The sequence below is a fragment of the Haliotis rubra genome, unplaced genomic scaffold (genome assembly GCF_003918875.1).
Source record: "Haliotis rubra isolate DU_JTF1 unplaced genomic scaffold, ASM391887v1 Scf1371, whole genome shotgun sequence".
NCBI classification, from domain to species: domain Eukaryota; kingdom Metazoa; phylum Mollusca; class Gastropoda; order Lepetellida; family Haliotidae; genus Haliotis; species Haliotis rubra.
In genome coordinates this window covers 111,283-139,039 of record NW_025765305.1, presented here as the reverse complement: position 1 = coordinate 139,039, position 27,757 = coordinate 111,283, and the positions used below count along the sequence as shown (strand labels likewise).

At 40.4% G+C, this 27,757-nt stretch overlaps 1 protein-coding gene across 1 annotated transcript; it reads left to right on the top strand.

The window, feature by feature from the left end:
• The first annotated feature begins 10,064 nt into the window (after positions 1-10,064).
• Positions 10,065-22,779, top strand: LOC124268343. Its single transcript, XM_046703318.1, has 3 exons — positions 10,065-10,425; positions 19,952-20,143; positions 21,688-22,779. Exons 1-3 carry the CDS (start codon positions 10,167-10,169, stop codon positions 21,927-21,929), a joined length of 693 nt encoding a protein of 230 aa, XP_046559274.1. The 5' UTR covers positions 10,065-10,166; the 3' UTR covers positions 21,930-22,779.
• Positions 22,780-27,757: the final 4,978 nt, after the last annotated feature.

Genomic DNA, 27,757 nt, shown 5'->3' with positions numbered 1-27,757 from the left:
TCGAGATATATTTTTATATTTTTTCCGAAAAATATAATTATGTGACAGAGATACAAGTATGGTCACAGCTATGTATTCGGCTTTCAATTTTGATGTATAGTGTGAAGAAAGTATTCCGTGGCCTTGACTCTCCGACAGTTGCCTTGATACACTTACGTCCTCTGTGAACAGTCCAACCTGTAAAGTGAAAGTCGGTCTTTGCTTATCATATATTGGTTTCTGGAACGCTTTTTTTGAAGGCCACTGATAAGCAGTGAATATGTTTTGTACTATAAATCACTCATGGTGGGTCACTTCATAGCAGAACACATTCTGTCTCTGGAGACACGAGTGACGATGATTAGTACACTTGCCATTTTCATGTTGGCACTGTCAGTAGATGAGGTGTTCAGTAGCACAGCTGTGACGATCTATCCTCAGTGGATGGCAAAGGGAGGTCATGTCCGCTATGAACGTGACAGATGGAGCAAACACAATGGTTTGGAACAGGAATTCCTGCTACAAAGTTGTCGAAGCATTCGGACAGACAGTGGGCGCTGGATGAACAGGGATTTAAATGATCGTCTCTTCCAAAATGTGAGACTACCGAAATTTATTTTTTTACCTCTCACACATTAATTTATTAAAGAACATATTATATTCCAATATCTTCTGAATCAACTTAAATATTGAATTGAGAAAGAAATATAGAGACAGTTACTTTAAACATGGTTTCAAATGGCCAGGCTGCCAGTTATTTAAAAGTATAGAAATCAGACTGACATTGATTAGCGTAGATATTACATGAGTTATGTAACAGTTTTTCAAAAAACTAAAAATGTTGTTCATCCCGAGATTGGGATTGGACAGTTTTATATTCTTTTTCTTTGGGAATTTATGTGTTTGAAACATATTTAGAATTGTTTATGTAGACCATTATTAATTTCCTCGATATAACTTATACATTGGCCAGAGGATATCGTAATAATTGCTGAGGTTTGTTTTTCGCATAAAAGATTGACAATGTTGTACTCAGATATTCAGCCATGGTATTTTGTGCATGTTCCTTAAATAGTGGCCTGAGGACCCAAATCGTGGTGGCTACCCTGATCCCAACTACTTGAAGAATGTTACTAAGCAGCAAGACCTGTTCTCCGACTACCTGGCCAACATTAACAGTGGTTACAAGAATGAAATGATCATGGTGATGAAAGGTAAGATAGTGCAGAAAATAATTGCTCATTTAAGTATAGCGTAATTGTAGTCGCCAAGCGCCTTAAACTATTCACGTTTGCATGTGTATAATGAAATTCAAATGCCTGTCACTAAGCATGTCATCTACCTTCAGTTGTTGGCGATCTATCTTAAAGTTACGTACTAGTATTTAATTTATATTTGTGGTATGCCATAACTGACCTTTGTCGACAGATTGTATATAATTCTAACTTTATCTGTTATCAATGTTTGACTTGTTTTAGTCAACGTATTTCTGTGGCTATTTATACTCACTCACTCACTGCCATGCAAGCTGTGATGATTGAACTGTACGAAGCCACCTTAAAGATCTCGTGGTCAGACGCTGTGACCAAGTCGATAACATTTGCACGAACTCAACAAAATTGGCTCAGTCACTGGATCGTCCGGCCAAAAGGTGATTTTTAAAGGTTTCAAACAGCTAAAATATTGCTGAGCACAGCACCTGGCACCCGTCGTAAAAGAGTCTTCATTCAGAATTGAGATGAATTCAGACATAGTGTTTCAACTCTAAAGCCATTGGCGCTGAAAAATAATTCAAATGACCTTCAACTGGTTGGAGTGAATTGGTTCCTGAGAACTATCTAGAATTGTAACAGTTCAGTATTGGATCATTATCACAACTTTGTCTCTCACCGGTAAACTGAACCAGCATCACAACTTATGAAACTTGATAATACCTAGTCTATAATAGATACAATTAAGTCAAAGATACACCATGACAACTGAGTCAGACAATGAGCAGTTTCTCCGACTCGCCTTTCGCTGAAATACGTCGATTTTCTGATATTTTAGGATGACTCCGTTGCCACTGATATTCCAGCAGGCTGCATTCCACGAGCCAATCATCACGTTAATATTAAACATAAGTGATTGTCGTGGATTTATGCAGGTTGCCACCACAAACAGCTTCTTTGGCAGCCGAGTCAAGTTTAGGGATGAATATGGATCACCTTTGGCATGGAACATGTGCAACAGATTATGATGAATTCAACCAAAATATATCTATGCAGGGTTATTTTGTCATGTCTTTATTAACAGGGTAATGGTTGTCTTGTCTTCTCGATTCTTTACAAACTACATCGTACAGCTGTAATCCTGCTGAAACAAATATGTACTCATGATATAATTAGAATTGTACAATCGACTATGCTTTTGTAGAATTGGTTTTGTCGCTTCTAATAAAATCTGTCAATCATAGAAGTAATCAGTCTGTAACTTGAGTGCAAGTTGTTTATACGGTCCAAACCCTTCCGGTTGTCATGAAGTAAAAGCGGTGTCTTTGTTTAATCTTTTATATATTCACTGCCTATTGAGCAGTGTAATTAGGAGATAAACATATTGTGTTGTTACTGTGTCTATCTCCATTTTACCATAACCGCGTTATTAAGATTTGTTTTTTTAAATACATAGCCTACTGTGTTGGGATATCAGAGGTATATAACGTGATTATAAACCTCTAAATGACTTTGATTAACCAATCATAATCCCGTATTTACTGAAGTCATGGTAGAATGTAATATCTAAGGACGCGTTCCAAACGAGTATCATGTTACTGCTTTTAATCCTGTCATGGTAGAATGAAGAAAGTTAGCCATTTATGCTAGCTATATTCCAGCAATTTTATGGTTGGGGACTTATGGACAAAACCCTTTCCACACCTGTGCTAAAAGCAGAGTTGATTGTTCAATTATGGGTTTGATACCGGGGAGAGATTAGCGTATCCTGCAACACTGGTGACACCCGTCATAAACAAATGCAAGGGCAAGTCAATTTCTGTCCTGAAAAATGGGGAACGTATGGTACAAGATAGGGAATTGTATCCACCATCATGTTTGTCAGTGATGCGTCTAATTTTGAAATTTCTTCCACATGTCTATTAAAGCTTTTTAAAAGATTTGCTGGAGACTGGAAAGCTCTAACCTTGATCAAACAACTGCTTCTTCCTGCTTCTTTACCCCAAACACATACATTGTTTATATTATTTATTTTTCAGGTGTTTTCTGGCCGACATGGTTGAATCAGTCACAGCATAATGGTCAGTTCCCCAACAACATCGATGCTGCGTCTGAATTCATCCTGTTGATGATGCAGGGAGTTTACGAATACACCCAAGGCCAGATACCGCCATACTTCGAGGTTATTAATGAACCGGATTCTCAGTGGCAGATCTTGAACTTCACAACTGTTTCCATCTTTCACAAGTCAGTTGCAGAGAAACTCCATGCCAAATTTAACATCAAAGTTTCTGGCCCCACCCTCGATGGTTATACTGAGAAATCAGACATAAACCATTTTTCGTACTGGAATCAGGTAGCAAGCTTCATGGATGTTACTTTAGACTATTTGGACACATTTTCCTTCCATTCCTACAACACACTTGTAGTTTCGGGAAAATCTCACCGATTTACAGGTATGAATGAAGCACGCCTTGTGGCATTTGTTGATCTTGTTGAGAACTACGCCTATCAAAAGCAAGGGAAAATTGTTCCCCTTGTTATAAGTGAATATGGCCGCGGGCCCGTGGAAGGAATTGATAAATTCGCTCCATCAGGAATTGTGGACTTTTCAACAATATACCAAGCAAATGCTCATCGATTCACACAACTAAGTCTCCGGGAATACGTAGATAGAGGAGTGGTGTTTCTTTTGTCCAATGAACAGTCCCCTGAGCATGAGAGTCTCAACTGGTCACTGTTTAATCGTCAAGGAAAGCCAACGCGTATTGTGGACGTTTTCGAGTTTTGGTACAATTTCACATCAGAGTACTCTTTCATCAGAACTGCCAGCCAATGTGACGGACAGGAACGCACGGTGTCTCCACTTGCAATGTCCAGTCCTTTTAATAACGAAACAGTTATTCTCCTTCACAGCTATTCTCAAAAGCCACAGACCATCAAGCTCGTTTTCCAAGACGACTGGATCAAACCAACCACGGGCGAAGCTACCTGCATCACAATCAAGGACAACTGGAATCCAGTCATGACCTTCAACGTCCCCTTCGACATCGGGAAAACTCAAGGAATGGTTGAACTTCCTCCTGAAGCAACATGTCGCTTTACATTCAAGACTCCCTCAGACCAACAACCTAAATTCACTGTCAATGAAACCACGTACTACGGAGCTGATATGGTTATACCGATTCAGAATAGCGTCCCCGAAACCACCATATCCCTACCAAATGGCGAATTCTACACGGCAAAATTGCGAGTCTCGACTAGTCTTCCCGTCAATGAAACAAACAACTTAGAAGCTGTTACCTTTAATGACCACAATCTTGAATCATTCTATAAGCTGTATGATTCCGACAAGTTTGACAATGATACCTTGTGGGAGGTCTGGGAGTTTGATGTCCCTACCTCTCATTTAACCACCACCAACATAATCCGTGTTTTCTTCTCTAATCATGATCTGGCGGGATATGTGTCGTCAGTGGTCCTTGTTACAGCCAAACTTGTTCCTTCGAATGTAAAATAATAGAAGTCATAACTAAAAGACAGCCTCTTGGATTTATTATATAATGCCAAATGTACATAAGTATATGTGTACACATTTATTGTAGGTGCCGCTGCTTTACTCAAATTTATGCAATAATATTCCAGCGTTTGGACATGGAGATTGTTACGTGCATCGGGTTTATGATGTCCATCATTTTCTTAACAGTCCATTTCATAGACGACATAATGAAAGTATCCACCCATAATCAGGCTGAATCGGGATTCGAACCACGACCATATGTTTCTGAAACGGCAAAGGGATGCATCTCTGCACAGCGCCATAATGACTGTAACACTTTACCCCATAAAAAAATCTCAAAACCTTCAGTGAAAATGAGCTGTCTCTTAGAATGTAGAATAATGGTTGCGTGGTTTGTATTGACGATTGTATTCCTTGAAAAAGTAATTCCTGCGTAACAAAAGAACAAGTGTATGTTTTGTTCATTTTACTCACATGGTGTTTGTCATGACGAACTGGATCAGATGGTCATGAAAAAATAATATTTACAAATCATTGTCTTAAATTCATTATGACACGAAGATCACTCGGTGTGGGTTTCCTTTCATTTATCTACATTTTTGTCTAGGCAATGGTGACGTCTTGTCACAGACAATGACAGTATATTTGCAGACACTCTCATTCTCACACATTGATAGAAAACATTAACGACAGAGCATACAATGCCGTTGGTGTCGTTCCAATTTCAAAGGATTAATCGCTCAAATGCAATGTACATTGACTTCATTCCTGATTGGAATGTACGCGATACTCTCTTTTCGGTTTGTCCTCCGTGTCCTTAAGATAGACATTGACTTCTTTCATTGTCAAATTCGTTGTATTTCTTTCAGTGCAGCTGTGGCTAGAACACGGCAGTATTGTTAGAGGTCTTTTAAATACATTGCACGGCTGATTGGTTATATAGGTAATGTAAGATGTGTGTTACTAGGGCAATATTCGTTTAGGTCACGGTAATGGTTAAATATTGTATGACATTAGTTCTATACACACTTCATAAAGCTGATGACACGGGTACATGATCCTGGAGGGATGTTGCGACTCTTAAATAGCAGCAGTGATTTGAAATAGCCCGTATTCATGGAATATGAACCGATGGAGTGTTAATCAAGATGTGTGTATTGTGTTATTAAGCTTAAATGACATACCATTATGTCATCTATAAATAACAAATGCTATACCATAGTGATACAAAACACGTGGCATCACTCTGGAACACTGCAAAGTTGTAAAAATTCCTAAGTGTCAATACTGTAGAAATTCTACTAGGTGGTACAACTTCAATGTTTTCATTGAAAGGAATATAATTGCAAATGTGCATTAAATATTCATACTATAAAAACATATTCAATTTAGAAAACAATGGATTTCAGCATGAACATGTGCAGCGAAATAGTTATGAATTTTCTTTCATTGAAAGGTATTTGCAATCCATGTTGAGATCAGATGTAAATATTTGAGTGTTTGAAGAAATATTCAATTGTGTGAGGTCCTCGAACTGTGTGGTCGTTTAAGGCATTTGGCCAGTGTGCACTCAGAGCACTGGTATCACCGAATAATGTAACATTCTTGTCTACACAAATGTGCATAGCTAACATTCGTAACTCTCTGTAAATATACTTAGTATCCAAAAAAAGAAACGCATAGGCGTTTTGTATTTTTTAAAATCTATCAATTACCTATTCATCATCATCAACTAAGAACTTCTATAGCGCAAGAATCCAGTCAGTATAACTGCTCAAAAGCGCTTTGAGAGGATGCATGTGACCTGTATCAGCAATGTCCACTCGGTCTAGGCCTATGTCTTTGAGAAAAGATGGGTCTTGAGATAGGTTTTAAAAGTGGCCAAGTTATTCATAAGTCTCAGTTTTAATGTCAGTTCATTGTGTTCAAACTTACTGTGTTCAAACAATCGTCAAAATATGTAACAAAAGAGTTGATAACATGATTTGACACAATTGCACAAGTAAAAAAACGACTTTACCTGAAAATGTTGAGATTTCTTACAAAGATTAAAAAGGCATCGCCACAACGCAAAAGAAATCACCTTCTAGTTGAAATTGTGCAGCAAAGAACATGCACTGTCTAGCTATAAAACTCCAGATTACTTTCGGAAATCGGCATTCGTTTTGAAGGAGTTTTAAGGTCAAATCACTACGCCACGTCTTGACGGTGTGACACGGAACACTGCCATTGAAGGGATGCACGCTGGAGATTACTAATGTTCTGTTGCCAGGCGTCTGAATGTTAGCCTGAGCACGATACCACGGCTTGCAGCTCGCTACAACCAAACAGGTATAACAAATGACCGTACGTCGAGTCACCACTGCAGCCAAAGATCCGTACATCCGGGTACTACATTTGCGTGATCGTACTGCCACGGCTGCGAGACAGCAGCCAGCATGCCCAGAGGATATCCGTTCAAACTGTACGGAACAGGTTGAGAGTTCTTGGACTGAGAGCCAGGAGCCCCGAAATCGGGACCATGCTAAGTGGTCACCATCGCGCTGAACGTCTCCGTTATCTGAAATTATCCACTTGGTTGTATAGACATTACCTTCTTCTAAACTGATGTAAAAATTCATGCACTAAAGTCTATTTGTGGACGAGTTATACATGTTTGAAAATACAACATTTTCGCAACGGATTTCCGGGTTTATGCGTTTCTTTTATTTTAATTCTTTTTTAATAGTATGCATGTGTATCTACACTCACAACAAGGTATTTAACATACATATATATACAGTTACAGTAACGTATTCAACATATACTATCTCTACACTCACTTTAACGTAGTCAACATACATGTGTATAAAACACATTTAAATTTTGTAATTTTGTATCTCAAGTAAACAAGATTTTTAACACACAGCATTGTAAACACAAATGCAACAAACGCGCGAGTTGCTTCAATGACTCTAACAGTGTGTATTGTTTCACAAAGCTTCATCTTTAGCGTGGCACCAAATCAACAGATTTCCCAAGAGGATCTGCTTAATCTACATCCTGATGTCACGACAACTGTCACTGTCCTTTGAAATCAGAGTGAAAGGAATGGGCACTAATTTGACATGATAAAACATAATAATGTCTTTTTGGTGCAAACACGTTTATGGCTACACCAGGTCGTCTTCTATTGTCCAGGTGTCAATATTAGTCATAAGTATAAATATATACTGACGGAAACAAGTAACTGTGCATATCATATAATTGCTTAAGATAAAAGTTATTTGAAAAGTTATAAAAATACCCCTAAATAAATACGTAGCAAAGCACTTTGCATGAAATGTGATGTCACGTATCGCGCACTGTCGTTAGCTGAATTGGACAAACGTTGTTGCAGACATGGCACAACATTCTCCATGCTTTCTTCAGTCGTTTAGTCGTCGTTGTCAAGTTCGTTCGAAGTTCATTTTAGAAGAGAGAAATTATGTTAAACATCTAACAAATAACACGATGTAGTATATATTACATTTAACACGACAGGGGCGTGGGGTAGCCTAGTTGTTAAAGCTTTCGCTCGTCACGCCGAAGACCCGGGTTCGATTCCCCACATGGGTACAAAGTGTGAAGCCCATTTCTGGTGTCCTCCGCCGTGTATTGCTGTAATATTGCTAAAAGCGGCGTAAAACTACATTCACTCACTCACTTTAACACGACAGTTCCATATATCTATTTTCTCTCTCCTTCGCTCGTGGCTCAGCAGTAATATGCATTCGTATGACCCTTTACTAATTATACGGAATTTGAAATATCTATTGTTTGAACATCCAAGGATGGTTGCGCAGTGGCTTGTGCTACTGTCATTGGATCCAGAATATTATCTTCTCGATTACCGAATAATAGCTCTATTTTTACAGCAGAAGCAAACGCAATACTAACGGCTCTTAAATATATTAATAAACACCCAAAATATAAGCAATACGTAATCTTTTCTGACTCCTTTTCTTGCCTTCAGGCTGTTAAAAGTCTTTCTAGCAAACATCCCCTTTTGTTAGAAATTATTGAATTATATAACGATCTTGCTACTGGCCAATACGACATCGTCCACTCTTGGCTACCCAGCCATGTTGGAATATCTGCTAACATAATGGCTGATCTTCCTGCCAAGGCAGCACTCAACAAATGTGTGACACCACTTCTTATTCCATACTCCGATTACAAAGCAGCCATTAGATTGTACATCCGTGATCTGATGCAGAAGAAGTGGTACACTCAAGTAGGTGAAAACAAATTACATGCGATAAAGCCCTATATTGGTTACACCTACTTGGGTTGTCAGTCCAGACTTGAAGAGGTCATTATGCGACGATATCGTATTGGCCTTACTAGATATACTCCGTTGAAGATCGTCCGTTTTGTATCCCTTGTGGTGAGAGAATCACTGTCAAACATGTTCTGCTTGACTGTATTGATTATTCCATCACAAGGAATCAATATTTCAATGTCAAAACAGTTAAGGATCATTTTGATAATGTTAATTATCATTTAATAATTGAATTTTAAAAAGAAATAGAATTATTACATAAATTTTTAATAATATGTTTTGTAAACAAATGAATGGTATTTTAAACATGGTAGTATGAATTAGCAACTGCGATTGTTAGTGGCTGTATCCTCAAAGGGGGTTAAAGTATCGTAAAAGTATTGTCCCCCTGAGAGGGTACATAAGTCCCAAAACATCAAAGTTAATTTAGCTCTACCAAACTTGTAAACGTAGTATATTTGTTCTTTTTAATAATGGCTAAAACTCAGCATAATCGGCAGCAGCTGAAGGGATGGTGTAAATCCAGCTAGGGTCCATGCAGGTAGCAAAAGTACTGTAAGTCCCCATGGACCCTAGTGTGGTGATCTGCCTTCAGTTGTTGGTGATCTGTAGCCCGTTTTTATTTTGTACTGTCTCTACTGATTTAATTTTATATCTGTGATGCTCTAGTATTTTTACTGTCCTTCGATGACAGGTTTTTATGTTCTAAATTTATTGTTTTTAATATTGATATAAATTACCTTGTTCCCGTCACTATATGGCCGAAATATTGCCGATGTGACGTTACATATTAACTCACTCACTCATGTTGTGAACTGCAACATTCAGTCATTGAAAATGGAAATTATGGTACAAATATTACTCACATCATATTTACCTTTTACGAAAGAAAGTCATGTAAACGGAAACAGAGCATTTTACCCAATAATTTCCATGGAATAATCCAATATACAATCTCTCTCTTGTAGCTAATTTACGATCGATCGCTGTGTCGTGCTCTACCATACTGGCTCTTACTGATGTGGCCATACAGGTGCGCGGATTGTACGTGTCATGTTCATTTCAAGCGTGGATGCTTGGCTAAGCGGGATACCATGCCTGTAGTGTTTAACGCTGTGTTCATTGCGTGTTAGTTACAGCAGCTGAAGTGGGTATGACGAGTGTATTGTTTGCTCTGTCTATTGTGTTTCCTGGGATGTTACAACCTGGCTTGGACACAAGTTCCTCTTCGTCACAGACAGATTGCATTGTGAAGTGTTTTTACAACGAAAATTGTAATTCTATATTCTATGATTCCGGGACGTCCACGTGCCATTTTGACAGGAACAATTATGACACTCCTACGTCTACGATGACTGCGGAAGAGTCGGTGGTGTATATTATCGTCAAATCTGGAAATTTTAAGGTCGTTGGTAAGTTTGATTAATGGTTAGAAAGCCGAAAAATGAAATATTTATTTATGATATGAAATATATCACCTGACACTTCTTTGGTACAAGACTCCTCTAAGGTCCAAGGGATGGGCCCGTGAAGGTCCGGGTTAGAATTGGTCTTCAGTAACATATGCTCGTCGTAAGAGGCAACTAACGGGATAGGGTGGTCAGGCTCGCTGATTTGGTTGACGCATGTCATCGTATCCCAATTACGTAGATCGATGTTCAATGCTGCTGATCACTGGATTGTCTGGTCCAGACTCGATTATTTACAGGCCGCCGCCATATAGCTGGAATATTGTGCGGCGTAAAGCTAGACTCACTCACTCTCTCAAAGGTATGGAGTGTGTACCCGCAGACCGGAGGTCCGGTTATTCGATTCCCGGCCTCATCATATCAAAAGACGTTGAAATATGCTACTTGTTGTTACCGTGCCTATCGTCATTAACGGTATGAAACAAGGGCTGTTCGGCTCGGAGTTGATCAACTGTGACTACATGTGGTATTCAACTTAAACCGATGGCTGACATATCAATGGGTTATTTTTTATACCCAAATGTAAGTACAGGCACAAGCGGTCACACACTATAAGAGATACACACGCTTATGGCCAGGCACGTGTATCTGCAGTAATACTGAACGCAAAGTTAAACCCAGTTTCACCTCACAAAATGTGACAGATAATATCAAATAATTTATATATCAATTAAATATTATCATCTCAATTTGTATATCTGCTGTAGAAGCCAGTATCAGGTCAAACCTATCGTGATCATATGCCCTGCCCCCACCTAGCACGTAAAAACCATTTTCCTCAAGCTCGACATTTCGCAGTATTGATTAAACTAACTTACAACGATTGGCGATTATCTGTCATCCAAATTGCTGTTTGATACTTCCATTGAGGTGAGATTGTGAATGAAAATACACATGATCATTTCTATCTTGCTGCTTACATTTTCAGTTGTAATGTTTCTTTCGTATTTTTACATATTTTGTTTTCACGTGATTAATGTCAGTATTTACATCTTTTGCTTTGGTACTAGACAGGAACCCAGTCTAAATCAACTGGCACCAATTACTTCATAATCAAAGGGCGGTAACTCTGGCCCGTTTAGCTCGGCAAACAGAGGCCTCATAATGGCACAACATTTCAACACTTATATTTCGGGTTATCCTTTCATTGTAAGAAAAATGAGTGTATATTTTCAAACATTGATATTAAGTAATTAAAAAGGTCCATTTTGGTTCACATAAGAAAAAAAGGTGAATATTTCGTGTACACTTCCCCTTTAAGCAACATTTCAGCTATTCGAGGCAAACATATTGTTTGTTATTATAAACACTATATTCGACAGTTTGCTTCAGTATGTAGTCTTGCTCTACCTGATGGAATTTTATTTGAGAAAACACAGTAAGTTCCATGTCCAACTCAATGAAGCCTGTCATGAACCTGAGTAAGTAACACTCGCAAATAACTGAGACAATGTGATGATTTTCACTTCGGGCTACACTCCTACATTAAACAGTCCGGCATTGACATGACGTAAAAACCGATCAAAGTGGGGTTCAATACACGCTCGTTCACGAAATAGTACATTATAAGGTGTTCACTGGTCCCGAGGGGACATGGGTTGATGTACCCTCGATGTTTGTTTATGTTCCCTGCGCCCGAAGGGGAACATAAACAAACATCGAGGGTACATCAACCCATGGGCCCCGAGGTACCAGTGAACAACGTACTCTGCAAAAAAAAAGAAACGCACAGGTGATAATGAAATTTAAAATTAACTTTATTTAATTTCTATGCAAACAAAACCCGGTTACTTTAACCAAACATAATGTATACTTGTTCATATCCATTAAATATCGCTCAAACACACCATTTCATGAAATATTGTTGTTTGATGATGGTTTTTGAAAATATCATGAAATTTTCACGTGTAAATGACACTTCGAACGATATGCACGTGAAAGTTGCTTCACCTATGCACCAGTGTGTAGGGTATATGAGGAAGGCAGTTTAACGTGTTCAATTCACTTTCAACGCCAGTTTACTGACGAATTCAACATGCCACGACTTAGCGAAGCTGACCGGAACATCGCCATCGGACGTCTTGAGGCTGGCGAATCTCAGTCATCAGTTGCAAGACACTTCAACGTGCATCACACAACAATTTCCCGTTTATGGAGGCGCTACAATCAACTGGGCTCGACCCGCGACCGACCTCGGAGTGGTAGACCACGGGTAACCAATGCTGCACAGGACCGCTACATCCGGGTGTTCCATTTACGTAACCGGGCCGTCCCAGCAACACAAACAGCAGAGAACGTCCCAGGTCTTCGCCGCGTCTCCGCCCAGACCATCAGAAATCGCCTCAGACAGCACGGGATACGCCCTCGACGACCTCACGTAGGATGCACACTACGACCTCATCATCGCCTGGCACGTGTTCGATGGTGCAGGAACGTCCAGAGATGGAATTGGAGACATTGGCAGCGAATTTGGTTCAGCGACGAATCTCGTTTCCAACTTCAAAGACACGATGGTAGGACGAGGGTCTATAGACGGAGAAACGAACGTTACGCCCGTAATTGTGTAGTTGAAGCGGACAGATTTGGAGGGGGAAGTGTGATGGTATGGGGGGCCATTTCTTACAACGGGAGAAGTGACTTGGTGCACGTCCGTGGTAACCTGACTGCAATTCGTTACAGGGATGAAATTCTGCAACGTCATCTTTTACCCGTCATCAACCCTCAACGTCACGTTTTCCAACAGGACAACGCCAGACCGCACGTGGCTCGCATCACGATGGACTACCTGACGAATCAGAACATCACAGTTCTTCCCTGGCCTTCAAAATCCCCCGATTTGAACCCAATAGAGCATTTGTGGGACCAGCTTGGGAAACGCGTTCGACGTCGTCAGCCTCAACCCCAAACGTTGCAACAACTGTCTCAAGCCTTGCAGGAGGAATGGAGGAGGATCCCCCAAGCACGGATTCAAAGACTGATCATGTCCATGGACAGGAGGTGCCAAGCTGTGTTGCAAGCTCGAGGTGGTCACAACAGGTACTGACCTCCACGCCATCTGTACGCCCGGTGCAATGGTTTCAGAGACAAATGATAGCTGCATGTTGTAAAGCTGACTCTTGACAACATCCATGTGAAATTTTACGTTCGTGCGATCATTAGTTAAAGTTTTATTTGGAAACAAAATAAAGTGTTTACATTCCTGAGTTTTCACCTGTGCGTTTCTTTTTTGCAGAGTATATTTATCTTACCGAACACCTTAATGTTAATTTTGAATTGTTTGAAGCACGGGTAAAAATCATTTTGTAGCCATCGCTAGATTTTGCTGAAGGGAAAAACAGATTTAGAGTTATCTCCCTTTCATCGATTTGCATTCGCAAAACATCGGTAATTTCCGTACGTCATACGTGATTCAATGTAATTCGAGATAACGAATTACTACCATGAAGTACCAAATGAGTTGCCATTGACAGCGGGGGTACATTGAAATGTTACTCGCTTGTAAGCGGGATACATTGAAAGTAATAGAAGAGCGCTCAGCCAATCAGAAAGCGACATTTGTTTGTGACGTAAGATAAACTAGTTTAGACTGCCTGTTTAGGGTCATATAACATCAAATTTGAAAGAAACATTTTCGTGTCAGAATACAGAATTGATTATTGACATACGTCACTTTATTTGACATCATGAGTAACTGAACAGATCATGACTAACTGAACTAATGCTAATTTAATTCCAAGACCAGACTTTTTCAGATACCCCATAATTAAACATACGTGTTTGAAAGTTCCTTTTTCCTTCCCGGAGTTTTATTGTCAACTTTTGTATTCTCATTCAACCATTCTAAAGGTGGTACAAGAGAACAAAACCATCGGGGTACATAGAAAAAGACACTTGACGGGGCACAGCTAACATGTAGACTGTGTCAATATACATAGCTATTAGTAAACTTCGATAACTTTTTTTCAATTCTGCTGTTTTCTTTGTACACATTAGTTGCTTGAAGGTAACCTTTGGTCGATGCAGTGTTTATTTGTTCTTGACGTGTGTAAGTCACTAAGTCTGTCCAATTCGTTACCTAACGAACCGAAGACACATGCGATAGAAATTGAGCACTTCGTATTTATTTACCTGTGTTGCCTATCAACGGCTACATTTATTCCGTTTGAATTTTTAACAAACAGAATACCATATCGTATGACGGAGGTAACAGGAGTCTCATAGCGACAATGTACGCCAAAGTTCCCGCTACATTGTTTTGCCGCTCGTCACCATCGACGACATGTGTGTGGTTGCAGTGATCCGAAGGCCATAAGTATGATAGATGTTTAGATGACTCAGAATATTAAGTGGTTAGAGCGTCCGCCCGGAGAGCCGAAGGTCGCGGGTTCGATCCCCGACCGCGTCATACCAAAAGACGTTAAAATATGGTACTTGTTGGTCCCTGCCTGGCGCTCGGCATTAATGGGTACAACAAGTATAATGTGTCTGAGTGAGGTATTCATGCTTTACTGCAGCATGGTATCTCAGTGGGCTAGCACTATAAAACCAGCTTAAATCTGGGCTAGTACAAGCAGCCGCACATACACATACACACGAATGCACGTCGTCATATGAACGAAATATACTCAAGCACGATGTTAAAGCAAATTTCACCTCACCTCACCTCAGGATGTTAAGAATGCAGACTCTATTAATACTTTGCTTTTCATGACCTTTTTATTTGCCCTCAGTACGTATAATATATGCAACTGGTACTTCAATAAGAATGGGTACTACATTAAAGTGTCTTATATGAAAATAAGAATAATTTAACTGAAGATATTAATGTTCGACTACAAACTGGAAATGTTTTATCATTAAATGTGTATGCCTCATGTTGTATGGAACTTGCATGTGATAGACCCCGACAGTGGCATGTCAGTAACCTGGGTTTGCTGGGTAATTTATATAATTTCTAAATACAATAATATTACCTCTAAAGCATTCTCCTGTATAAAATGTTGTCATTTTAAAGTTATGGAGTTGCTATGTAGGCCTACACTGCGACAACATGTGCTCGGCGACAATTTGTGCAGTGAGCTCCTAATTAAAACGCTCTTGGAGTGGCTGTAATAATTGCCTCTACATGTTTTTTTCTGGAAAATGTATAACTAAATAGATCACTACTTCTTTAGTATATACCAACAACCATTACGGGTGATAGAAGATGAGTATCATTTTATATTAGTCTGTCCGTATTTTCGCAATTTTAGAATGTTACTTATCCCCCGCCCATTTTACCGCATCAATCACCGTGAATATAAATTAAGGTTATTGTTGAAAGTAACAAATCTACAAATTGTTAAAAATCTATCATTGTACATCTATCATGGGTTCAACAATAGAAGATTTGTTTTAAATACCATGTGACTGTACACACTTGTATTGTACTATAGGCCTGTGGCCTCTTCAGTACCCTGAATAAAAGAAATTAACTACCATTTATGGATTCTTCTAGTACCCCCGTGAGAGGTTTAATGACGAACTGAATTCACTCCTTCATTTGGGATTCGGAGAATGAAGACGTAGCAGTACGCAAGCCAGAAAAGCTTTTATCCTAAAACTGCCACGCCAACATTAGAACCACATTAGAACCACAAGTTCATCACTTCCACGGTTCCTTGGAATGCAATATCGATGCTGGTTGCACATAAAAATCCACCTCTTTTTATATGATTGTGCCGAAGATCAATTGTAATGAATACATTGCTGAGAAATACAAGGGGATATTTAAAGTGGGCCCAGCTTCATAAAGACGCTTAAGAAACGTTGCCAACAAGACAGTATCATGTTCAAATGATGCACGACTACACTATCATTATATCACAATTCCAATATCCAGTTCCAATCGATGCAAAGTAGTTAAAACATTATCTGAACATTGAATAAATAATGAATAATTATTCCTTTACCTTCCTTAGTTTTTTTTATACATTTTGTAGTTCACGTGATTGTGTTGTGTAAGGTTCGTGTTAAAAGAATCCTCCGATCTATGATAATATCTAAATTCCCAAAACGCATTTTCTACATACATATGAAGTGGTGCATGTACATGCTAATGCAATAGAGGAATGTTTATCTAATAACATGCATTTCTTTATCTACATATTGACCTGAATTTGAACATAGAATAAGGTATTGTCCGGAAACCCTGAATACAAACATGTAATCACTTAGAGACACGATTATGCTTTCAATAATTGTAGAGGGCTATTTCATTTGGAGTAAAGTGCCGGAATAATCTATATTCAAGTGTGTATGCCTATCTACATGGTTGTCACGTGCAAGCTATGTTAAATATTTGCAGCCATATATGGTTGGCGGTGCTTTACAGCATAATAAATAAACATTGCTACATTTCTGATGACAAAGGTATTGTTTGAGGTCATCAATATATTGAAATCTGACAAAGAAGGGTATGTGTAAAACTTGGCAGGAATATATATAGTGCGCAAGGAACTGTATGCAGTATACACTAAAAGGAAATGATACTCGTTTTCTATATATCCATTGTCGCACATGTTACATAACCTGTGATGTCTGGGCTTATTTGTCTATCTACCTGTCTCAATATTTAATTGATGGGAACCACAGCGAAACTGTGTGAGTGCACTGCGACATTTACTAATGTTAATAACACTAAGATATGGTTCCATAGATAGATTACACTTGAAAAGAAAATATGAATAAGTTTTAGAACTTGATGATAACGAGTTATGCCATTCTTGATGGAATATATGTTGAGCACTGATCACAAATTCAGACAGGAAGGAATTTAAGCTACTAATATACTGTCTTTCCCATATATATCCTAATCCCATATTGTAAAGTAATAACTTAAGTTTTGATACCCAATTTGTTTTACCATGGCTAGCATCTAACAATAATAAGTTATAGCACTTTCTGGGCAAACGAGATGCTGGCATATTCAACAGTACTGTTTATACCAGTATTTAATACAACGTTTGTAAGCATAAAGATAGACAGGGTATCTGCCACACTCACCCCGAACGATGTGATTAGGGGTTGATATTTTGACACAAAGCAGATATTTACAAGCTTTTGTAGGCCACAGACAGTATCGGAGAGGAGTACTACGTCGTCAGCGAACAGCAGGAGAAATACTTGTGTTAGTTCTGGATGCATCTGTATACCAGGATAACAAGATGACTCAAGTTCACTAACCAAATCATCTATAAAAATAGAAAATAGAAAGGGGCTTAAGACACACCCTTGACGCACTCCAATATTACACTGGAACATTTCGGAAAACATATTATTTGATTTAACGCAAGATTTGACACAATCACAGATGGATCGGACACAGTTATTAACATGATTTTAAATAATTTTTGGAATAACAATACAACAGTTGAAGTTATTTTGCTTTCCATATTGATCTTCTGTGAGGTAAGTTTGAAGCACGTTCGTAGTGGTTATTCAAGTTGGGTATTTTTTCTGTAAAAAATCGATTCTGGAACAGATATTATGATCGGCGAATCACAGTTGAAGTTATTTTGCTTTCCATATTGATCTTCTGTGAGGTAAGTTTGAAGCACGTTCGTAGTGGTTATTCAAGTTGGGCATTTTTTCTGTAAAAAATCGATTCTGGAACAGATATTATGATCGGCGAATCGCTGTCATCCAACCGAGCTTGACGACCCGATCCAAAAGGTTATCAGCATAGGGCTCATATTGTAGTGAGGCGTTAAACCAAAAATAGACAACAATTTTAAACATCAATAGCTTCCATAAATCGTTCGTATGGCACAGATGGGATTACCCGACAGATCTCCTACAGTAGATCTAACATTAGAATCATCTACCTTAAGGCATGCATGTCCAGATAATATATAATCCACCTCACTCACCCACCAAAGTAATATTTTGCATTCCTGTATCTAAGCCCTAAAGTTAAGATAAGAGTATTTAAATTTAGAAAAAGCTGTATTCATAGGGTAGCTTGTTTCCTTTTCACTGTCGCTTTGTCTGCGTTGATTTTACGATGTGTGGACACTATAAAAAACGCCAAATATCATCAATGGTCTGTCGGATAATACAATATAGTAACCATTCATGAGAACATTGGCTCTAACTGTAAAAACTCACAGCCTTTCGTGGGAACGGTGGACTCAAAATTAGTGTCTTATAAACATGATACCGAAGGTTTCTCTAATCTGATTTCCCTTACCAGTGAAGATCCAGATTAGAATTGGTATTCAGTAACACATGCTAGTCGTAAGAGGCGACTAACGGTATCTGGTGGTCATGTTCACTGACTTGGTTGACACATGTCATCGGTTCTCAGTTGCTAAGATAGATGCTCATGACGGTGATCACTTGATTGTCTGGTCGAAACTCCATTATTTACAGACCGTCGCCATATAGCTGGCATATAGCTGAGTGCTGCGTTAAACTACCAACCAACCAACCAACTTTGTATTGGGTTTGATGGTAACTCCAATACCTTAGCTTACGGTCGTCTTAGGGCTAAAGTCGTTTGCAGGACGTGGCCACGGCCGATAGGGTAAGAAAATTTAACTCTGACGAAGGGATTCTCCGAATTCGACTTTTATGTAAACGGTACTCCTTTGTTGCCAGGACTTTTACAGTACCAGCTTCCACGTTAAAAAAACAAAGAACAATTTGAATTCTCTTTTTGTCTTCAAGTGGGTAATTTGTAACCTGAGCACAAACGGTATTTGTGGCTGAGATGCTTGGCGTAGATCATTGGCACAGCACGGTCACTTGTATTGTGAGGATATACCAAGATGAGAGTAATGCATGTTCTTTTCAAGCCACCTTTAAACAGTGTCAAAAGTCCAAGCCAGACAGCCGGACTGGTAACTTTAAAAACATACCAGTCAGGATACAAACTTGCCTGTCCGGTTTTCAACAATGAAAAAAAAATCAGGTTACTGAATACTGTTTGTAGGCAGCGCAATGAACAACATAGCACTAACAGGCAATGCGCCGAGTTAAGGTAAACTGAAAGTACATGTGTTGTGATTGGTTATTAAAAATGAATTGTCCAATCGTAAATAGTTTAACATAATTATCATAATACCTTAAACACCTCAAACTTAAAGACCGTTCCGGACGGTCGGGCAGGCAGGAAATTTATACGCTGCTTTAAACCAAGTCACTCTCTATCATTCCAGCTCTAGTTTTGGTCGACCTGTTCTCTACCCTGTCAGTTAGGAAACTGATGTTTGGAGTCTAATGATTGTTTCGACCAGTATCCAGAACTGATACAGGACTTGGATGTTTACAACTTTGGTTTAAGGCACAATCACTGACGAGCAATCAAAAACATATTGTATTGGATTTGGACCCATGAGTATCAACCTCTGGGGTAGTCACGCAACGTCCCTGGCAGTAATGGACGCCTTACATATCTATGCACTGACGATCGTTTGTTTTCATTTAGGTCCACATTCAGAGTGTCCGCTGGACAAAGGTTTCGCGTATGACAGCGCTGGAGAAATCTGCCATAAAGTCCTGAACACAATGACTACTGCTGATAGTCACCGAGCAACATGTCAGACCATGGGGGGACAACTCATGGCTGTCAATTCCGCCGCTCGGGACACCTTCCTGGCTGACTATGCCACCAGCTACGGTACGTTGTGCTCATCTAACTAAATAAATCTTTCATTGTCAATGAGATCCTGTCAATTTGTAAATCTAAATTGTTTTCAAGAGACTTTGTTTCGATCAAATAATGTTGACTTTTCACCAATTTGCACCTGAAGATCAACAGGTTTTGTTTTAACTATTTGCTGATTGATGTTCAAAGAGGTGGTGCGAAAAAGTAGGAAGTGTTTTTACAATATATCCCAGCGAGGGATACCAGAAATGGGCTTCACACATTTACCCATACAGGGAATCGAACCCGGGTCTTCGGCGTGAAAATGGAATGCTTTAACCGCCGGGCTACCCCACTCCCCCTATATGTTAGGGACCAACCATGTGATATACTGGCATTGGAAGGGGTTGCGATTTGAACCAGAAAAATACATTGTGGCAGAAAAATGCTTAAAAGATATTTCACTTCACACCTTTAACATTACGAGGCCGATGTGGCTAAGTATACATATATGTAACACACGATGCACTAGTATGTGTTTGTTATGTCTTTGAATTCGCAATCTACCATTCTTCTGTCCAGTGATTCGCAAATAATTGCAGACTCTGAATCACCTAACATATTAGCATTGAATGGAATAATCGAATATCGAACAAGCATTTACCCATGAGGTCCCATCACCATGGCTATTGGGTGGAGTAGCTTCAGCTTTGAAGAGAAATTTTGGAAGATGACCCAGCTCTGGATCTACCCACAACCACCAAGGTGAACATCGATGCTGTCCACATCCTAGTACTGGAGAGCAGATGCATGACAATATGGACCGAGGGAAATCCTTCATAAGCATCTGGTGCCACAGGTTTAACACTACAGTCTCCTGCAATGCTCTCGAATGGAATGAAGGCTAATGCACATCCAGGAATTTCACGACGGCGTGTGCTTCATCACAGTACCACCATTCAAGGTGCAGGAATGTGTAAGAGAGTTTAGTAGGCAGATCAGGGTGATATTGTACAAAACGATCTCAGCGCTAAGATAACCGTAGTTCACATATCTTAACACAGACCTGAGGTAGTCTTAGCGCTAAAGTTGGTTTGTACAACAGCACCCAGGTCCCTGGAAACACTTGCTTTGGCAAAGATTTAACAAGGATCAAGAACCAGTTGCAACTGTGGTGGACAGGTTGACAGACCAGGGATTACAATTCAACAAGACAGTCCTGAAGAAGATATAGAACAAGTGAAGTTAACTTCAAGGGAGATACATTGTATGTTGAAATTCAATTCTAGACAATATTTCACTATTATATATGCTTGGCTCAAAACGCATTGATACCAACTGGCAGATCTCCATGTCTGTGGTGTCATACAACACAATGTTTGTATTTGGAGAGTTGTGTTAACTGAAGGATTGTCATTTGGTAAGAGTATGGACCCCCCACCCCCACCCCGACCCCCACTCCCTCTTACATTACATCAGTAAGGTCAGGTGGATCGAAATTGTTCAGAGTATGTTGTTTTACACCTTAATCCTTTTTATCTTGCGACATTCAGTGTTTAAGCTTTTCCTTCCTACAGATGGTGGATTCTTCTTCGGAGCCAAGTATGACGGGATCCAGTGGACATGGGAGACGGGAGCAACCTACGGTGACTACCTCAACTGGGACACGGATAACCCGGATAATACTAAACCCTGCGCCCGGAAGAACAAAGGCTCACCGAAATGGAAGTCGTTCCAGTGTGATTTTGGCGCGTTGTACAGTGTGTGTGAATTTGTCACGGGTTACTCACAGGCAAAACTAACAACATGCATTCCCTAGAGAAAAGACGCTGGATCACCGGGGAAGATTTATTGGCAGACTCGCATTCATTAACAATCCACTCCCTTTAGGGCCTGTAAGTCTCGCGAGGGGCTACTTCCAGTACCAAGCTGGTTCCCAGCTCCCTTTGCGCGCTCCCACTTGCGGTGTATGAGACTGTGTCCAGTTTACTTCCGGTACCACATTTCCGGTGACAAGCGTATATTCCAGTTCTAGTTCCAAATTGCGCAACCGCCAACTATGACTTTACTAGACCGAACCAAGTGTTCAACCATACTTGCATTGGCTGTCACAGCTGTTGACAGTCGTAATATTATTTGGCTAATTTGAGGGTGATTAGATCGGAAATGTGTTATTCCCGCAAAGATGATCAGTTCCTTACTGTCAGCTGACAACCATGAGACCATTCAAATGGGTATGAAACGTAGTTTGTCACCGGAAATACTAGGGTCTCGCAAAGTGTCGTGACCTACTTACAGGCCCTCATAAACCTCCTCTATCCCTGGATTTAATCCCGTGGTTTTCACGATGGCAAACTTTCCCCCCTTTTCTGTTGGCCAGTTTGACATACTACGGACAAAGGGATATCCCCTTTGGTGTTTGAAACCAGCTTAAATGCTGCATTGGTTATATCAAGAACATATAGTGGTTACCCGAAGTGATAACGATAGAAAACAAGAAATTCAACATTGAAAATCGTACTTAGAGGCAAAACAAAATCCTCCACATTTTTTTATCTTCATTTCCATTAAAACTGTTGCGGCGCGTCCTCCTTTACCCATTTCCTTTTACACCACCTTGACATTTGTTTGTGTGAAAATCATGGACGTGTAATTCTAAAATCGCATGAGCCATGTTAACAGATCTCGTGGTTCACAAAAAGGACAATTTGAGACATCTTTACAAAATACAGCACCTGCTCGTGGATAGGAGATACGTGATCTCAATAAACCCATGTGTATGAAGCATTGTTTCTTATAGAAATGTGAACCTCAATTTGTTTCATTACAGTGTAGTTTGTATACATAGGCGAATAAAATATGATGATCGCTTAAGTATCCTTTGATGCCAGGACCTTAATCATGTTTGAACGTGACATTAAACAAAAATAATTATAATGGAATCAAATCTACGTGTCTGGACTTACAAAATACCCAGCGAGTGAGTGAATGATTGTTTTGATTAACCTCGCTTTAAACACTATTCCTGTGATACCTAATGGTTAAAGCGTCGGCTCGTCACGCTGTCGACCCGGGTTCGAATCCCAACATGGGCGCAATGTGTGAAGCTCATTTATGGTGTCCCCCGCCGTGATATTGCTGGACGAGCCAACGGACGAGCCGGCGTGACGAGCCAACGCTTTTACTACTAGGGTACAGCATCGCCCCTTATACACCCGAACTCATAGGTGGATACATTGCTCCTCCAATTCACAGCTGCACCAATAATTGCCGCTGTAGGGACTCCTAAATATCCATAGACAAAGCAAGCCTAGAGTGGGTGAGTGAGTGAGTTGGCTTTTACGCCGCTTTTAGCATATTCCGGCAACATCACGGCGGGGGACATAAGAAATGGGCTTCACACAATGTACCCATGCATGTGGAGAATCGAACGCGGTCCTTCGGCGTGACGAGCGAACGCTTTAACCACTGGGATACCCCACCGCTCCTCTTATGAAGAGATAAGAAAACTCGTATACTTTAGCTTTCCGGTTCGCCAGCCTTTATCGAGACTGTAACACAATGCAGTGTAAACCTGATCTCTTCCCTTACAGTAGAATTTCTACCAGTGTCATCAAAGAAAAGATATCAAAGATATTGACGTGAACCAAAAGCTCCTTATTACCGTGTAAACAGAACACAGTTGCCAAATGCTACACGAATAAAATTGAACATTGCCACCGCCTACTCTCACACCTGCACACTGTAAGAGGTCCTGTGTTTTATTCGACGTAAAATGTTTATCAATAACATACGCGTTAATACTCAGGTTCTTCGACAAACTAACAAAACGATGCTCATTGAATTTTCGTTTCTGGCAAAGAAAATAAATATATGTTGACGTACATTAAACATCCGCCAATGTTTGAAGCATGCTTGATGGCTGATTACAAATGATATGCTACATAGAAACAATAACGATTAATACTCCACCCCTTCCTTACAATTAAACGAAAGATTTCCGAAATACCATCGGCAGAGTATGGATTGTTCGTGACACAGGCGTCTCACTGTGACGAGAATTCTGTTACAGTACTGTATCTTGATGTTAAATTATTGATTAAAATGGTGGCAGTGATGCCCACTTTTACCTACATACCTACAGACCCGGCTAGAATATTGGTCTTCATTATCCCATGCTTGTCGTAAGAGGCGACTGACTGGATCGGGTGGTCAGGCTCGCTGACTTGGCTGACATGTCATCGTATCCCAATTGCGGAGATCGTGCTCATGCTGTTGATCACTGTCGCCATATACAGTCGCCATATAGCTGGAATATTGCTGAGTGTGGCGTCAACCAACCAACCCAACCAACCAACCAACCAACCAACCCAACCAACAAACCCAACCCTACCAACCAAACAAACAAACAAACAAACAAACAAACAACCCAACCAACCAACAAACCCAAATCAACCAACCAACCAACCAACCAACCAATCCAACCAACCAACCAAACAAACAAACAACCCAACCAACCAACCCAACCAACCAAACAACCCAACCAACCAACCCAACCAACCAGCCCAACCAACCAGCCAACCAACCCAACCAACCAGCTTAACCAACCAACTTAACCGACCAACTCTTCCTGCCTACCTACCTACCTACCCACCTACCTACCTACCTACCAACTTTACCAACCTACCTACCTACCTACCCGCCTACCTACCTACCTACCTATCCACCCACCTACCTTCCTGCCTACCCACCCACCTACCTACCTACCTACCCACCTACCTACCTACATACCCACCTCGCTACCTACCCACCTACCTACCGACCTACCTACCCAGCCACTCACCTACCTACCCACCTACCTACCTACCTGGCCAATGCGACATCGTCTTTTGTTGGTTACCCAGCCACGTTGGCATTTCTGGGAACACCATGGCTGATCTTGCTGCTAAGGCAGCCCTCAACACATCTGTGACACCAGTTCTTATCCCATACTCTGATTATAAAGCCAGCATTAGAACATACATCCGCGATCTAATGCAAAAGAAGTGGGACACCCAAGTAGGTATCAATAAATTACATGCAATTAAACCAACTATCGGTTACACCTACTTGGGTTGTCAGTCCAGATTTGAAGAGGTCATCATACGACGATGTCGTATTGGCCACACAAGATATACTCATGCGTGTACCTATTGAAAGGTGAGGATCCTCCAGTTTGTATCCCTTGTGATGAAAGAATCACGGTCAAGCATGTCCTGCTTGACTGTGTTGAATATTCCATCACAAGGGATAAATATTTTAGTGTCAAAACATTGAAGGATCTTTTTTATAATGTTAATTATCATTTAATAGTTGAATTTTTAAGAGAATTAGATTTGTTAACTGATTTGTAAATAGATAAATATTTTATTATTGGTAGTTTATATTAGTTACTGAGATTGTTAGTGGCTGTACCCTCAAAGGGGGTTGACGTAGTGTAAAATTATTGTCCTCCTGAGGGGGTACGTAAGTCCCAAAACTTTCAAAGTCAATTTAAACTTACCAGGATTTTTAGACGTAGCATTCTTGTCTTTTAATTATAGCTAACATTTCTTACAATCGCCAGCAGCTGAAGGGATGGTGTGAATCCAACTAGGGTCCATGCAGGTAGCCAAAGTACTGTAAGTCCCCATGGTCCCTAGTTTGGTGATCTACCTTCTGGTGTTGGCGATCTATGGCTTGTTTTTAAATTGTATTGTCCAAATAGTGCTATCAGTTTTAACTCTCAGTACTAGTTTTAGTTGTAATTGTGATATTCTAGTTGTTTTACTGTCCTTCGTCGACAGGTTTTATTATTTCTATATATATTCTATTTAATGTCAAGTGTTCTCGTCACGATATGGCTGAAATATTGCCGATGTGACGTTAAATAATAACTCACTCACTCACTCACCTACCTACCTACCTACCCACCTACCTCCCTGCCCACCTACCTACCTACCTACCCACCTACCTACCTACCACCCACCCACCTACCTGCCTGCCCCACCCACCTACCCACCCACCTACCTACCTGCCCACCCTACCCACCTCCCTCCTGCCCACCCACCTACCTCCCTGCCCACCTACCCACCTACCTGCCTACCTACCCACCTGCCTGCCTGCCTGCCTGCCTGCCCACCTACCCACCCACCTGCCCACCTACCCACCTACCTACCTACCCACCTACCTACCTACCTACCCACCTGCCCACCCACCCACCTACCTGCCACCCACCTACCCACCCCTGCCCACCTACCTACCCACCACCCACCTACCCCACCCACCTACCTACCTACCTACCTACCTACCTACCTACTTGCTTGTCTGAGTTAAACAACAAACAAACATGACCAAATCAACCAAGAGACTTGAATGGTCATATTGGGAATTAGTGACAGATATGCATGTGTACCTGACAACCTCTAACGCTTCTCGCATCATTGTGCTACAAAGTGTTATATTAAAAAGTTGAACTTGACATGAGGTCGACTAAACATTGTAATTCCAAGTGAACACCTTCCCCAGATACTGCACTCATGTATAGAACACCCTCTATTCATTCTACTAATTACTATCGTAAAAGCACAATACATATCGATCAATGAGAGTTGAGAACAGAGTTAGTGCAACTGCCAGGCTCTCGTACAATTGTTCTGTTTTTCTTTTCTTTTCGTCGTGTCAAAAGATCATTGTTTTCTTTGGAACTGCGTTTCCGCCAATGCAGTTGAAAGTAGTATACTGTTTGATGTGTTTCCATCCTACAAGATGTATTAACCTGCAGTTCTTTACAGATGGTGAATGTTTGTCCCCAGTAACCAATGCCTGGAGGCCGCTAAATTTAATTGGGTGGTCCATCTTTGCGTCTCATTTGATTGAATGTCTTTGTAAACCGACGGTGTGGAAAATATACAAAGAATTATCGAACAATAACTTGCTTGGCTCAACTGTATACAGTCCGCCATGATGAAGAATATCGCTTTGCTACCATCAGATCTTACCTGTTCTCACATGGCAGCCCCCATCTCCAAGGCGGTCACTGAGGTTGGTTTCGGACAGATATGGTTTAGATTGTAACCTGGCTGAATGTGCATCAGCCTTGTGCTGCTTATGTTACTGACCCCTGGTTTGGGAGGGTCGGGCTCTATTATTCATGAACCGATACGTTATTTTGACACCGGCGTACATCAATAACTACCCGCGAAGATCCGGGATAGAATTGGTCTGTCCGTCACCCATGCTTGTTGTAAAAGTCGACTGACAGGATCAAGTGGTCAGACTTGCTGACACATGTCATCGTATTCCCAGAGCTCGATGCTCATGATGTCGATCACTGGTCCAGTCTCGATTATCTACAGATCGCCGCCATATTGCTGGAATATTGTTGAGTGTGGCGTTAAACACCAACCAACAAAACAACAACACACTTTTGCTGTCCGTATCTTCCGCCTGCTCTGAAGTCCAGTCCGACGTGAAATTATAGAAATTTCTGGAGTTCACCTCTTTATGCTCTGATATGTTTAACGAAAATCTCTTACTCTTACATCCTCATTAAACAACCCAGGTCGGCATGATCTTTCTTTATCCGTACTTATCACAAACTGTTTCCGAAGCCAGTCGATCACATAT

What these genes read in the sequence shown, in the direction of transcription:
- LOC124268343 (XM_046703318.1), top strand. Translation starts at nt 10,167, where the DNA reads ATGACGAGTGTATTGTTTGCTCTGTCTATTGTGTTTCCTGGGATGTTA. An exon ending in TGGAAATTTTAAGGTCGTTG is followed by an intron (nt 10,426 to 19,951) that starts GTAAGTTTGATT and finishes GTTTTCATTTAG; the next exon opens with GTCCACATTCAGAGTGTCCG. An exon ending in TGACTATGCCACCAGCTACG is followed by an intron (nt 20,144 to 21,687) that starts GTACGTTGTGCT and finishes TCCTTCCTACAG; the next exon opens with ATGGTGGATTCTTCTTCGGA.